The sequence below is a fragment of the Catharus ustulatus genome, chromosome 5 (genome assembly GCF_009819885.2).
Source record: "Catharus ustulatus isolate bCatUst1 chromosome 5, bCatUst1.pri.v2, whole genome shotgun sequence".
Lineage (NCBI taxonomy): Eukaryota > Metazoa > Chordata > Aves > Passeriformes > Turdidae > Catharus > Catharus ustulatus.
This window is the reverse complement of record NC_046225.1, coordinates 75282983-75297211: the sequence shown is the minus strand read 5'-3', so window position 1 is coordinate 75297211 and position 14229 is coordinate 75282983. Positions and strand designations below refer to the sequence as shown.

Sequence of the window (14229 nt, the reverse complement as noted above, 5' to 3'; positions counted from 1 at the left end):
CCCATTGCAGGGATTCCCAACCCAAAAAAAGAACCTGGAAAGGAAAAGAGAGGAGCAGGGTGGGGCCAGCACCCCAAAAATTCCAAGGATGGAATTCTAGGTCCCCCATCCCTGGAAGTGTCCGGGTTGGATGGGGTTTGGAGCCACATGGGAATGGGATTGATGGGATTTGGGGTCACTCCCCAGCCCAAACCATTCCAGGATCTCAGGAGAAGCCACAGGGACCTTGCCAGGAGTGGGGTTGGGATCAGGGAGGGGATCCCGCTGGGAGTTCAGGGTTTCTCTGGGATTTTGGTGTCTGAGGGTGGGAGAAGTGAATTAGGATCGGGGGACGGTGAGGTGGAACTGTGGGAAGAGGGACAGAGGGACAGAGGGATTCAGGGATTCGGGGACATAGGGATGTAGGGACAGGGCTGGGGACAGAGGGACTGGGATAAATTCAGGATCTGTGTCAGTGATTGGGACAAGGTCAGGAATAGGGACAGGGACAAGGATGGGGATGGGATCAGGATCCGGGACCAGGAACAAGGGCAGGGATAGCTAAAGGGACAAAATCAGGGACAAGTTCAGTGGCAGGGACAGGGATGGGGACAGGATCAGAGACAGACACAGGGACAGGGACCAGTCCAGTGACAGGATCAGGATCAGGGACAGGAAGGGTCATGGCCAGGGACAGGATCAGGGACAAGTTCAGTGACAGGGACAGACAGGGACAAGGATGGGGACAGGAAGGACAGGACCAGGGACAGAGTCAGGGACCAGTCCAGTGACAGCATCAGGATTGGGGACAGGGACAAGGATGGGGACAGGATGAGACTGGGACAGATTCAGGGACAGGAACAGGTTCAGGGACAGGGACGGGATCAAGAAGAGAGGGAAAAGAATGGAGAGGATGGGGGACAGGGATAGGGACATGATCAGGGACATGATCAGGGACAAGGATGGGGACACGATGGAGGACAGGACCAGGGACAGACACAGGGACCAGTCCAGTGACAGGATCGGGACTGGGGACAGGGACAGACACAGGGAAAAGTCCAGTGACAGAGTCAGGAACAGAGAGAGGAACAAGGATGGGGACAGAGTCGGGGACACACAGGGACAGGGACAAGTCCGGTGACAGGATCAGAACTGGGGACAGAGGCAGAGACAGGAACAAGGATGGGGACAGGACCAGGGACACACAGGGACAGAGTCAGGGCCGGCCTCGCGCTCCAGTCCCCTCACCCCTGCCTGTCCCCCGGGGGCGTGGGGACACAGGTGACGCCGGCCGGGTGGCACCAACGCGGTTCCTGTTCCCTAGCGGGCACGGAGCAGGAAGCGAGGACAGCACCGTCCCTGTCCCCAGCGTGTCCCCAGCGTGTCCCCAGGGCCATGGCCGACAACCCCGACCTGTACGAGACCCTGGAGATCCGATACCCGCCCCCCCGGGCCCCCGCCCGCCCCGGCCACCGGCGCGGTCCCTGTGGTGGCACCGGGCGTGTCGCACCGGGCTGGGCACGGCCCTGCTGCTGCTGCTGGCGGCGGGGCTGGCGGCGCTGGGCACCCTCTGTGAGTGGGGACAGCGACGGGGACAGCGGGGACAGCGGGGACAGCGACGGGGAAGGGCTGGGAGAGGGGCTGGGAGTGGGGTTGGGATTTGGGGAGGGGTTGGGAAAAGGGACTGGAAGTGGAACTGGGGAGTGGTCGGAGAGGGGCTGGGAAGGGTCTGGGGTTGGGAAAGCGGCTGGGGAAGGGGGGCAAGAGGGGCTGGGAGTGAGAGAGGGGTTTGGGGAGGAGCTGGGAGTGGGTTTGGGATTTGGGAGTGCGGTTTGGGGAAGGGTTGGAGAGGGGCTGGGGAGTGGCTCAGATTTGGGGAGGGGATGGGGAAGTGGCTGGGAGTGGGTTTGGGATTTGGGGAGGAGCTGGGAAACGGGCTGGGGTCTGGGGAGGGGTTGGAGAGGGGCTGGGAGTGGAGTTCGGGGTTTGGGGAGGGGTTGGGAAAGGGACTGGGAAGGAGCTGGGATTTGGGGAGGGGTTGGAAACAGGGCTGGGAGAGGATGGGGACTGGGAGAGGGTTGGAAAAGGGGCTGGGAATGAGTAGGGGGCTGGAGAAGGGCTGGGAATGGGGAGGGAGCTGGGAATGGGTGGGACAGGGGTTGGGAAAGCGGCTGGGAGAGGGGATGAGAAGGGGACGGGAGTGGGGCTGGGGTCTGAGGAGGGGTTGGAGAGGAGACGGAGGGGTCTGGGAATGGGGTTGGGAGTGGGCAGGGGGTGGGAAAGGGGCTGTGGGTTGAGGAGGGGCTGGACAAGGGATGGAGAGGCGTTGGGAAGGGACTGGGAAGGGGCAGCGAGCTGGGACAGAAACGGGGAGTGGGGCTGGAGAGGGACTGGGAATGAACTGGGAACTCCGGGCACGCTCAGGGGGTGGCAGGGGCTGGAGCGGGAGGGGACAGGAGGGGACAGGGACCCCTGTCACAGCCCTGTCCCCTCCCAGACGTGCAGGGCCGGGGGGAGCTGCGGGCGGCGCGGGCGGAGCTGGCAGCGGCCACCGACCCCCTGTGGGCCGACCCCGACGGTGAGGGACCCCCGGCACCGGCCCTGTCCCCAACGTGTCCCCAGCGTGTCCCCAGCCTCAGCCTGGCACCAGTCCCTGTCCCCAGACCCCGCCTGCAGCCCCGTTCTGCACCCGCTGTCCCCAAATCCCGGGCACAATCCCTGTCCTCAAATCCTGTCCTGTCCCCAAATCTTGTCCCCACTCCCTGTCCCTAACCTGTCCCCACGTCCTGCCCCAGTCCCTGTCCCTTCTCCCTGTCCCCAGTCCCCAAACCCAACTCCTGTCCCCATGTCCCCACAGGTGACACCCCTTCGGCGGCACAGCTGCGGCAGGACCGGCTCGGTGCGTGACAGGGGAAGCGACACGGGCGGTCACAGGGGGAAGTGACAGGGGCTCGGTGCGTGACAGGGGAAGCGACACGGGCGGTCACAGGGGGAAGTGACAGGGGCTCGGTGGGTGACAGGGGGAGGTGACAAAGGCGGTGACAGCGGTGTCGCCGTGTCCCCGCGCAGGGCGGTGGCTGTGGGGTACCCGGCTCGGGGAGGTGACAGGGGCGGTGACAGGGGTGTGACAGGGGTGTCGCCGTGTCCCCGCGCAGGGCGGTGGCTGCAGGGGCTGGCGCTGGGCTGGCGCTACCACCGGGGCAAGATTTACCTGTTCTCGGGCCAGAGGCAGCCCTGGGCCGCGGCCGAGGCCGCCTGCGCGGTGACACACGCGCACCTGGCCTCTGTCACCAGCGCCGAGGAGCAGGTGAGGCTGGGGACACCGCCGGGGACACCGCAGGGACGGCCACTCCTGTCCTGTCCTGCTCTGTCCCCTCCCACCTGAGCAGCGTCTGCCTGTGCACCTTTAGGGGCGTGTCCCCAAACCCTGGGCACAGCCGTGTCCTGTCCCCAAGCCCTGCTCTATCCCCAAATCCCATTCATAGTTCCTGTCCCCAAATCCCATTCACAGTTTCTGTCCCCAAGCTCTGTCCTGTCCCCAAATCCCGGGCACAGCCCCTGTCGTGTTCCCAAGCCCTGCTCTATCCCCAAATCCCATTCACAGTTCCTGTCCCCAAATCCCATTCACAGTTCCTGTCCCCAAATCCCATTCACAGTTCCTGTCCCCAAATCCCGGGCACAGTCCCTGTCCCTAAATCCTGTCCTGTCCCCAAGCCCTGTCCCCAAATCCTGCCCACAGGCTCTGTCCCCAACTCCTGCTCACAATCCCTGTCCCCAGTTCCTGTCCTGTCCCCAAATCCTGCTCACAGCCCCTGTCCCCAAATCCCGGGCACAGTTCCTGTCCCCAAGCCTTGTCCCCAAATCCTGTCCATAGCCTCTATCCCCAGATCTTGTCCCATCCCCAAATCCCATTCACAGCCCCTGTCCCCAACCCTGTCCTGTGCCCCTTTACCTGTCCCCAACCCTTGTCCCCATCCCCTCCTACCTGCACATCCTCCAGCCCCCTCCCTTCCCCTGTCCCCCATTCCTGTCCCCTGCCACACCCCCGTGTCCCCTCACCTGTCCCTGTGTCCTCCATTCCCTACCTGTCCCCTGTGTCCCCACACTTGTCCCCTGTGTCCCCTCATTTGTCCCCATGTCCCCTCACCTGTCCCCGTGTCCCCATTCACAACCTGTCCCCATGTCCCCTCACCTGTCCCCGTGTTCTCCCACTGTCCCCGTGTCCCCATGTCCTCCATTCCCTACCTGTCCCCTGTGTCCCCACACTTGTCCCCTCACCTGTCCCCATACCTGTCCCCGTGTCCCCCATTCCCTACCTGTTCCCATGTCCCCACACCCGTCCCGTGTCCCATCACCTGTCCTCTCATCCCCTCACCTGTCCCCGTGTCCCCACACCTGTCCCCATGTCCCCCATTCCACACCTGTCCCCGTGTCCCCACACCTATTCATTCACCTGTCCCCGTGTCCCCTCACTTGTCCCCATGTCCCCTCACCTGTCCCCGTGTCCTCCCACTGTCCCCGTGTCCCCATGTCCCCCATTCCCTACCTGTCCCCTGTGTCCCCACACTTGTCCCCTCACCTGTCCCCGTGTCCCCACACCTGTCCCCGTGTCCCCCATTCCACACCTGTCCCCGTGTCCCCACACCGGTTCATTCACCTGTCCCCGTGTCCCCTCACCTGTCCCCGTGTCCCCAGGCCTACCTGGCCCGGGAGGCCCGAGGTGGCTCCTACTGGATCGGACTTTCGGCCACCGGCCCTGGCGGCTCCTGGCGCTGGGCAGACGGGACCCCCTATTCCCTGAGCACAGGTGAGCGGGGTGGGGACACCTGGGGACACTCGGGGACACCGTGTCCCCTCTCACTGACCCCTCCCCCCGTTGTTCCCGCAGTTTCTGGGCGCCAGGCCAGCCGGACAGCACTGACCACGGCCGGTGGGGAGGGGAGGGCTGCGTCCAGATCCACCCGGTGGGAGCGGGGCTCTGGAATGACCACAACTGCAACTTCAGCTTCCCTGGGTGTGCCAGAGGGACCTGAGTGTCCCTGAGTGTCACCTTGGTGTCACCCGAGTGCTCTTCCCCAGGGAAGGGTGGGGGATTTAGGGGGGTCTCTGAAAATAGAGGGGTGATCCTGCTAATCCCAAAGGAGGGATCCTGCAGGGGGCTCAGATCCCAAAATCAGTGGGATGAGCCCAATAATCCCGTGGGAGGATCCCCCTCAAATCCAGGAGATTCAATCTCTCTACAACAATAGGATGATCCCAAAAATCCCGTGGGATGATCCCCCTTATCCAGGAGATTCAATCCCCCCAAAATCAGTGGGGTGATCCCAATAATCCCGTGGGAGGATCCCAATAATCCTGTGGGATGATCCCTCTCAAATCCAGGAGGTTCAATCCCCCCAAAACAGTGGGATGATCCCAGTAATGGATCATCCAAATGAATGGGATGATCTCATTCATATCCAGGAGGTTTAATCCCCCAAAAATCAGTGGGATGATCCCAATAATGCTGTGGGACGATCCCCTCAAATCCAGGAGGTTCAGTGACCCAAAAATCAGTGGGATGATCCCAATAATCCTGCAGGATGATGTCCCTATCCAGGGGGTTCAGACCCCCCCAATCCATTGGGATGATTCCCCTATCCAGGGGTCTCATCCCCCAAAACCAGTGGGATCATCCCCCTCTTATTTAGGGAATTCGTCCCCCATACCCAGAGGGATCTCATCCCCTATACCCAGGGATATCCCAATAATCCAGTGGGATCAATCCCCATACCCAGGGATCTCATCCCCCAAAACCAGAGGGATCATCCCCCTATTTAGGGAATTCATCTCCCATATCCAGAGGGATCATCCCCAAATCCACTGGGATCATCCCCTAAATCCAGAGGGATCATTCCCCCTATTCAGGGAATTCATCCCCATATGCAAAGGGATCATCTCAAAAATGAGTGAGATCATCCCCCTTTATCCAGTGGGACCAAGCCCCCAGATCCAGAGGGATCGTCCCCCTCTTATTTAGGGAATTCATCCCCCATATCCAGAGGGATCTCATCCCCTATACCCAGGGATATCCCAATAATCCAGTGGGATCAATCCCCGCACCCAGGGGTCTCATCCCCCAAAACCAGTGGGATCATCCCCTAAATCCAGTGGGATCAATCCCCCTATTTAGGGAATTCATCCCCCATACGCAGAGGATCATCCCCCTTTATCCAGTGGGATCATTCCTCTCTTATTTAGGGAATTCATCCCCCAAAACCAGTGGGATCTTATTCCCCATACCCAGAGGGATCAATACCCCAAACCCAGTGGGATCTCACCCCAAAACCAGTGGGATCATTCCCCTCTTATTTAGGGAATTCATCCCCCATATCCAGAGGGATCATCCCCAAATCCAGTGGGATCTTATTCCCCAAATCCAGTGGGATCAACTCCCCCTATTTAGGGAATTCATCCCCCATATGCAGAGGGATCATCCCCAAAAACGAGTGGGATCATCCCCCTTTATCCAGAGGGATCAATCCCCCAAAACGAGTGGGATCATTCCCCTCTTATTTAGGGAATTCATCTCCCATATCCAGAGGGATCATCCCCAAATCCACTGGGATCAATCCCCAAAACCAGTGGGATTAATCCCTCAAATCCAGAAATCATTTCCCCTATTTAGGGAATTCATCCCCCACACCCAGAGGGATCATCCCCCTTTATCCAGGGATCCCCCAATCCAAGGTGTCCCCAATGTCCCAAACCCTGCTGCCACCCTCCCCTTCCCCAAATCTGTCCCTCATTAAAGTGTTCCATGCCCTCCCGCGGAATTTTGGGGTTCCCCAAATCCCCACTCCCCACCCAGGGATTTTGGGGACGCCCCCCTCAAATTAATCACGGCTGAGCAGAAAATAAATTGCTTTAAATAACACAGAAGGCAAAAAAAAGCAACAAAATAACTCCCAAATTACCACAGGATGCGCCCAAAATAATCCTCAAATAACCCCCCCAAAAAACCAAAAATACCCCCAAAAAACCCAATAAATCCCAAATAAACCCCCAACATACAAAAAGTATAAAATACCTCAGAAAACAGCCAAATAAGCCCAAAATAATCCCAAATAAACCCCAAAACAAGCCAACTCCCTAAAAAACAAACCCAAACTCCAAAAAAATTAACCAAAAACCCCACACAAAAACCGACCAAAAAGCCCCCAAAATAAACCTTAAAAATCTCAAAATAAGCCCCCAATACCCCTCCGAACACTCAAAAATACCAAAAAAAACCCAAAACAAACAAAAAATAACCCCAAAATAGCTCCAAAAAATCCCAACCCTCTCCTCCCCAAAAAAACCCAAAAGCCAAAACGAATCCAAATCACCCTCAAAAAAAGGAGGTGAAGGGAATAAAAAGGGGATTCAAAAGGGAATAAAAAGGGAATTAAAAAGGAATAAAAAGGGGGGGAAGGGGGAAAGGGAGACGAACAAACAGTGGAAATGGAATTAAAAGGGGAAAAGAGAATGGGGGAAAAAAGAACAAAAGGGAGGGAAGAAAGGGAACTTTAAAAGAGGGGAAAGAAGGGGAAAAAAGGCGGGGAAAGGTGAATTAAAAGAGGGCGCCAATTTCCGCCAATAGAAAGGCGACAGCCAATGGGAGAGCGAGGGAGGCGGGGCCGGCAAATCTCGGTAGCTGATTGGTCTAAAAATGATTGGCGGGATATACAACCAATAGAAGGGCGCAGAGGGTGGAGCTAGAGAAAATGCGGAAGTACTTAATGCGCAGGTGCAAAATTAAAGTGATTGACGGGAGTGACAGCCAATTGGGAATGGGACTAAGCTAAAGAGGCGGGAACATGGGGAAGGGCGGGGCTTAAAGTGCGGGATGGCGAACGGGGACGGAATGGGGTGAAATGGGGGGACATTTGGGGGGAAATTTTGGGGACACGGCCTGGCTAGGCGGGGGACATGGCTAGGGGACGGGACAAAGCGGGGGTGGCTGTTGAGAACCTCCCCAGAAGTGCAGGAGAGGGGTGGCAGAGGGGGAGCCATGTCATCAGCAAAAGGACCAGTCCCTGGTCTGGGGGTGTCACTGTCACCTCCTGGGTTGTGGCTCTGTCCATATCCCATCTATGGTGTCCATATCCCATCCCAGTGTCCAAATCCCATCTCAATGTCCATATCCCGTCCCCAGTGTCCATATCCCATTCCAGTGTCCACATCCCATCCCAATGTCCATTTCTATATCCCATCCATGGTGTCCATATCCCATCCCACTGTCCACTTCCCATCCCAATATCCATATCCCACCCCCATTTCCATGGACCTGCAGGCCCTGCTCCTGTTGCCATGGCAATGGGACTCTCCTTGTAGCCCCGCCTCGTTGCCATAGCAGCAGCGACGCATCCCTGAAGCCCCACCCCTTTTTCATTGCAATAGGACCATCCTAGAAGCCCCGCCCCCGTTGCCATAGCACCACGACGTTCCCATGAAGCCCCGCCCTTGTTGCCATAGCAGCAGAGACGCTCTCGTTAAGCCCCGCCCCGTTGCCATAGCAGCAGGGACGCTCCCATGAAGCCCCGCCCCCGTTGCCATGGCACCACAGACGCTCCCGTTAAGCCCCGCCCCCGTTGCCATGGCACCGCGACGCTCAGGCCGGGCCCTCATGGCGGCCGAGGGGCCGCAGCCGGGGCCGGACACGTCGCTGGTGTCCCTGTACCGCTGGCTGGACACGGTGCCACTGTCGCGACCGCGCAGGAACATCGCTCGCGACTTCAGCGATGGGGGTTGGCCTTGCGGGGACACGGCGGGGTGGCCGGAGCGGGCGATGTCCCCGGCGGTGCCACCCGCAGCGTGTCCCCGCTGTCCCCGCAGTGCTGGCGGCCGAGGTGGTGAAGTTCTTCTTCCCCTCCATGGTGGAGCTGCACAGCTTTGTGCCCACGAGCTCCACGGCGCAGAAAGTCGCCAACTGGGGCCACCTCAACAGGTAGGGACAGGTGCCACCAGCTCCGTGTGTGTCCCCAAAGTGTCCCCAGCTGTTCCGGTGTCCTGCTTTTGGTCATACCCCACAGCTCGGTGTGGCCACAGAGCCACCGTGGCGGGCTGCGAGTGGGGATTTGTGTCCCCCCCTGTCCCCCCCGCGTGTCCCTCTGGGGTTTCCTTGATGCCGAATTTTAGGAAAGTGCTGAGTAAGCTGAATTTGCGCGTGCCGGAGGAGATGATCCAGCAGCTGGTCCAGAGCCGGCCGGGAATGGCAGAGCAGCTCCTGCAGCTCCTGAGGCAGAAAATCCAGGAGAGGCAGCGGCAGAGGAAGGTGAGGAAATCCTGGGAATGGGAGCGCCCCAGGAAATGTTGGACATTGGGGTTTGGAGCAAGCTAGGATAGGGGAAAGTGGCCCTGGATGGAATTTAAGGTCACTCCCAACACAAACCAATCCGGGATTCTGCTCTGGAGCCAGGTTGGAAGGGCTGAGAATGTTCCCCTGGAGAAGGGAAAATGCCAGGGAATGCTCAGAGTCCCTGCAGGGGCTCCAGGAGAGCTGGAGAGGGACTGGGGACAAGGGCTGGAGGGACAGGACACAGGGAATGGCTTCACTGGGAAAGGGGAGATTGGCCTGGGATCTGGGCAAGGAATTCCTGCCTGGGCTGGAATTCCCAGATTTGCTGGGGCTGCCCCTGGATCCCTGGGAATGTCCAAGGCCAGGTTTAGTTTGGAGCCACCTGGGCTGGTGGCAGGGGCTGTCCCAGCCGTTCCAGATGTTCCAGATGTTTTCCTGCCTCTCCTCGCAGCCCCCAGCGGAGCCGGCAGAGCCGGAGGAGGGCGGATACCTGGACACAGGTAGGGATGGGGGGAAAAGGGATCCCAAAATCCCTCACTGGGACCTTCTGGGGTGCCTGGGAGGGGACAGGGATGTCCGGGCAGGTGACCCCATCCATCCCTGGGGGGTTTTCCAGGTCATCCCAATGTCCGAGCAGTTTGGGAAACCAGGAGGGCGCTGCCAGGTGAGGGCTGGGAGGAGGACGGGACCCTCTTGGGGTCTTTATGGGGTCACTGGGGGGTCAGGGGGTCCTGGTAGGGATCAGGAGGTCACTGTGGGGTTTGAGGGTCACTGTGGGATTTGGAGCGGTCCCTGTGATGTTTGGGGTGTCCCCATGGGGCTCAGGGGGTCACTGTGGGGTTTGAGGGTCACTGGGGGGGGTCAGAGAGTCCTTTGGTGGTTTTGGGGTCCCTGTGGTGTTTGGAGTGTCCCCGAGGGGGTCAGAGGGTCACTGTGGGGTTTGGGTGTCCCTTGTGGGGGTCAAGGGGTCCCTGTGGTGTTTGGGGTGTCCCCATGGGGCTCAGGGGTCACTGTGGGGTTTGGGGGTCACTGAGGGGAAGGAGTCAGAGAGTCCTTCGGTGGTTTGGGGGTAGCTGTGGTTTTTGGGGTGTCCTCATGGCTGTCACGGGGCCCCTGTGGTGGTTTTGGGGTCCCTGTGGTGTTTGGGGTGTCCGGGGTGGGGTCAGGATGTCCCCATGTGGCTCTTGGGGTGCTTGTGTGGGTCAGGGTTCCCTGTGGGATTTGGGGCCACTGGGGGGTGTCTGGGGGTACACTCCGGGGTCTGGGTGTCCCCAAGTGTCCCTGGTTGTCCCCGAGTGTCCCTGTGGGAGATCAGGACATTCCCATGGGATTGAGGGATGGGATTCGGGGACCCCCCCGGGGCCACGGGCGGGCTCGGTGTCGCCAGTCGCTGTCGCCGCGGCAGGGGGTGGCAGCGCAGCCCGGGGCTGTCCTTGGGGACATGCGACAGCAGCTGGAGGAGCGAGAGCACGCGCTGCAGCTGGCGCGGGACACGATCCAGGTGAGCGCATCCCAAATCCCGGCACCGGGAGCGATCCTGGGGGGACACGGGGACAGCCCGGGGGACACGGGGACATCCTGGGGGGACACACGCGACACTGGCCTGGCCCCCTCCCTTATTCCCGGTTTTCCCAGTTTTCCCCAATTCCCCCTTTCCCGTTTTTTTCCTGTCCCTCCTTCCCCGCTTTTCCCGGCTTTTCACTTTTCCCGGTTTCTCCCGGTTTTTCCCGATCCCCCCTGCCCGACTTTTCCCTGTCCTTTCTTCCCTAAAATTTTCCCTGTCCCTCCTCCCCTAAATTTTTTCCTGTCCCTCCTTCCCAGCTTTTCCTGGTTTTTCCTGTCCCTTATTCCCGGCTTTTCCATTTTCCCCCTTCCCGACTTTTCCTTTTCCCCCTTTAAAGCTTTTCTTGGTTTTTCCCGATCTCCCCCTTCCCGATTTTCCCCTGACCCCCTTACCCGGCTTTTCCCGGTTCCTTCTTCCCTAAAATTTTCCCTGTGCCCTTTTCCCTTTTCCAGCTTTTGCCGGTTTTTCCCGGATTTTCCCGGTTTTTCCCTGTCCCCCTTTCCCTCTATTCCGAGCTTTTCCCTTTCACTCAGATTTTCCCTGAAATCCGGGCTTTTCCCGCGTGCAGATGTAAATATGGGAAGGGCCGCAATTCTTTCTGTGGGATATCCGGGATGGGAACAGCGGGATATCCGAAATTCCCTTTTTTAATTTTTTGGGGTTTTTTGGGGGGGAAGCGGGGGCTGCGATCGGAACCCCAAATCCATCGCTTGCCCTCAATGAAAAAAAAAAGAAAAAAAAAAAAGAAAAAAAAAAGGAGAAACACAAAAAAAAAAAAAAAGAAAAAAAAAAAGCAGAATTCCCTGTGCCGGGAAGACCCCCTGAAAATGGATTTGGGATTTTGGGATTTTGGAATTTTGGGATTTTTGGGATTTTGGGATTCGGGATTTGGCTCCCAAATCCCTCGGGAATCGCAGATCCTGCAGGCCAAGGTGGGGCGGCTGGAGCAGCTCCTGCTCCTCAAAAATCTCCGCATCGACGACCTGAGCCGGCGGCTGCAGCAGCTCCAGAGCCACCGCCGCTGACAGGCGACAGTGACACCGCTGCCACCGCGGGGTGGCAGCACCCGGGTGACCCGGGGACAGCCCGGGGGCTCCCAGCGGCTCCCAGCGCGTCCCAGTTCGCCCAGTGCCCGGCGCGGCTGCGGCGCTGGGGATTAAAGTGTTGGATCTTGGAGAGCGGGAGTGAGGGGACAGCGAGGGGACAGGGAGGGAACAGGGAGGGGACAGGGAGGGGGACACTGTGGGGACAGTGGGGAGGGGATGGCAGTGTGGAGGTGGCAGTGTGGGGACACTGTGGTGACACTGTGGGGACATTGGGGACATTGGCATGGAATGGCACTGTGGAGACACGATGGGGACACTGTGGGGACACTGTGGGGACAGCAGGGTGGGGACATCAGCGTGGGGACACCACGGGAATGCCGGGGGACATCAGAGTGCGGATGGCACTGTGGGGACACTGTGGGGACAACACTCTGGGGACAGCGGGGAGGGGACACCGTGGGCAAAACATTGTGGGGACATCGGCATGAGGACACTGTGGGGACACCCTGGGGACGCCGTGGGGACATTCAGGGGACGTTGTGGAGACATTCAGGAGATGCTTTGGGGACACCATGGGGACATTCAGGGGATGCTTTGGGGACACCCTGGGGACGCGATGGCCGCTCCTCCCGCCCGGTGGCCGCCGGGATTTAATCCCTTCCCAAATCCCGTTGTTTTTGTAATCCCGGAGCAAATCCGCGCCTGGCGCTGGGAGGTGGCAGCGACATCCCCCGTGTCCCCCCCCCAGGTGACATCTCAAACCACGGGGACACGCCCAGGGGTGGCTCTGGGGACTGTCCCTGTACCAGAGTGGTTTTTTTAGGGAAAAACTGGAATTTCCGGCCGAGGTGGGAATGGGCGGGACAAGCCGGACCCTGGTGTCCCCTCCCTTGGGGACAAGCCCGGTGTGTGATGTCACCGTGCCGGTGACAAGGACACAGCCGGGGCTCTGGGGATCCCTGGGAATGTGGATCCCAGATTTCTGGGAATGTGCATCCCAGGATTTTAAACGTTCCAGCAGCTGGAGCGGCCCCCCGGGGGTGACACTGTCCCCTCGTGTCCCTCACGAGTCCCCGCTGTCCCTCACGTGTCCCCTGACCCCGATGTCCCCCCGGCATTCCCGGGGGACAATCCTGGCGCTCTCGGGATGGGAACGGGTGGCGTTGGCCGTGTCCCGGTGGGAAGTGGCCGTTCCCTGTCCCCTGTCCCCGTGGGAAGGGACACGGAGGTCGGGATGGGGACAGGAGGGACAGGGCTGGATGGTCCCAGGCTGGGCGGACACCAGGGAACGGGGCAGGATCGGGATTAGGAATGGAATTGGGATGGGATTAGGAATGGGAATTGGGGTGGGATTAGGATTAGGAATTGGGGTGGGATTAGGATTAGGATTAGGATTAGGATTAGGATTAGGATTAGGATTAGGATTAGGATTGGGATTGGGATTGGGATTGGGATTAGGATTAGGATTAGGATTAGGATTAGGATTAGGATTAGGATTAGGATTAGGATTGGGATTGGGATTGGGATTGGGATTAGGATTAGGATTAGGATTAGGATTAGGATTAGGATTAGGATTAGGATTAGGATTAGGATTGGGATTGGGATTGGGATTAGGATTAGGATTAGGATTAGGATTAGGATTAGGATTAGGATTAGGATTAGGATTAGGATTAGGATTAGGAGTGGGAGTGGGATTAGGTTTGGGAATGGGATTTGGATTGGATTTGGGTTTGGGCTTGGATTTCGGCTTAGGTTTGGGATTCGGAAGTGATGGGATTGGCAATGGGGTGGAATTGGGATTGGGATGGTTTGGGATTAGGGTTGGATTTGGATTGGGGGGGAAGGTTCCAGGAAGGTTCCGGGAAGGTTCCGGGAAGGTTCCGGGAAGGTTCCGGGAAGGGAAGGTTCCGGGAAGGGAAGGGAAGGTTCCGGGAAGGGAAGGGAAGGGAAGGGAAGGGAAGGGAAGGGAAGGGGAAGGGAAGGGAAGGGAAGGGAAGGGAAGGGAAAAAGGGAAAAAGGGAAAAAGGGAAAAAGGAAAAAAGGAAAAAAGGGGAAAAGGGAAAAAGGGAAAAAGGGAAAAAAAGGAAAGGGAAAGGAAAGGGAAAGGGAAGGGATTCATTCGGGAAAGGGATTCATTAAGGGAAGGGATTCAGGGATGGGGTTTAGGGATGGGATTCAGAGATGGGATTCAGGGATGGGATTTGGGAAGGGATTCAGGGATGGTATTTAGGAAGGGATTTAGGGGTGGGATTCAGAGATGGGATTCAGGGAAGGGCTTCAGGGATGGGATTTGGGAAGGGATTCAGGGAAGGGATTTAGGG

General features: G+C 58.6%; 2 protein-coding genes across 2 annotated transcripts; both read left to right on the top strand.

Annotated features, from left to right (window-relative positions):
- The first annotated feature begins 2122 nt into the window (after nucleotides 1-2122).
- Nucleotides 2123-5022, top strand: LOC116996864 (C-type lectin domain family 4 member F-like). Its single transcript, XM_033060886.1, has 6 exons — nucleotides 2123-2126; nucleotides 2477-2557; nucleotides 2837-2878; nucleotides 3135-3286; nucleotides 4675-4786; nucleotides 4868-5022. The coding sequence occupies exons 1-6, from the start codon at nucleotides 2123-2125 to the stop codon at nucleotides 5020-5022; spliced, it is 546 nt and encodes a 181-aa protein (XP_032916777.1).
- A 3556-nt stretch (nucleotides 5023-8578) lies between these two features.
- SPEF1 (sperm flagellar 1) lies at nucleotides 8579-12038 on the top strand. Its single transcript, XM_033059330.2, is given in 8 exon segments — nucleotides 8579-8747; nucleotides 8836-8947; nucleotides 9139-9274; nucleotides 9750-9798; nucleotides 9915-9962; nucleotides 10703-10741; nucleotides 10744-10799; nucleotides 11780-12038. Coding segments are annotated over 8 exon segments (669 nt in total). The 5' UTR covers nucleotides 8579-8626; the 3' UTR covers nucleotides 11888-12038.
- Nucleotides 12039-14229: the final 2191 nt, after the last annotated feature.

Bases quoted from the DNA above. Each gene is read 5' to 3' on its own strand.
- LOC116996864 (XM_033060886.1), top strand. The intron at 2,879-3,134 runs GTGCGTGACAGG...GTCCCCGCGCAG, and splicing joins GCTGCGGCAGGACCGGCTCG to GGCGGTGGCTGCAGGGGCTG. The intron at 4,787-4,867 runs GTGAGCGGGGTG...TTGTTCCCGCAG, and splicing joins CCCCTATTCCCTGAGCACAG to TTTCTGGGCGCCAGGCCAGC.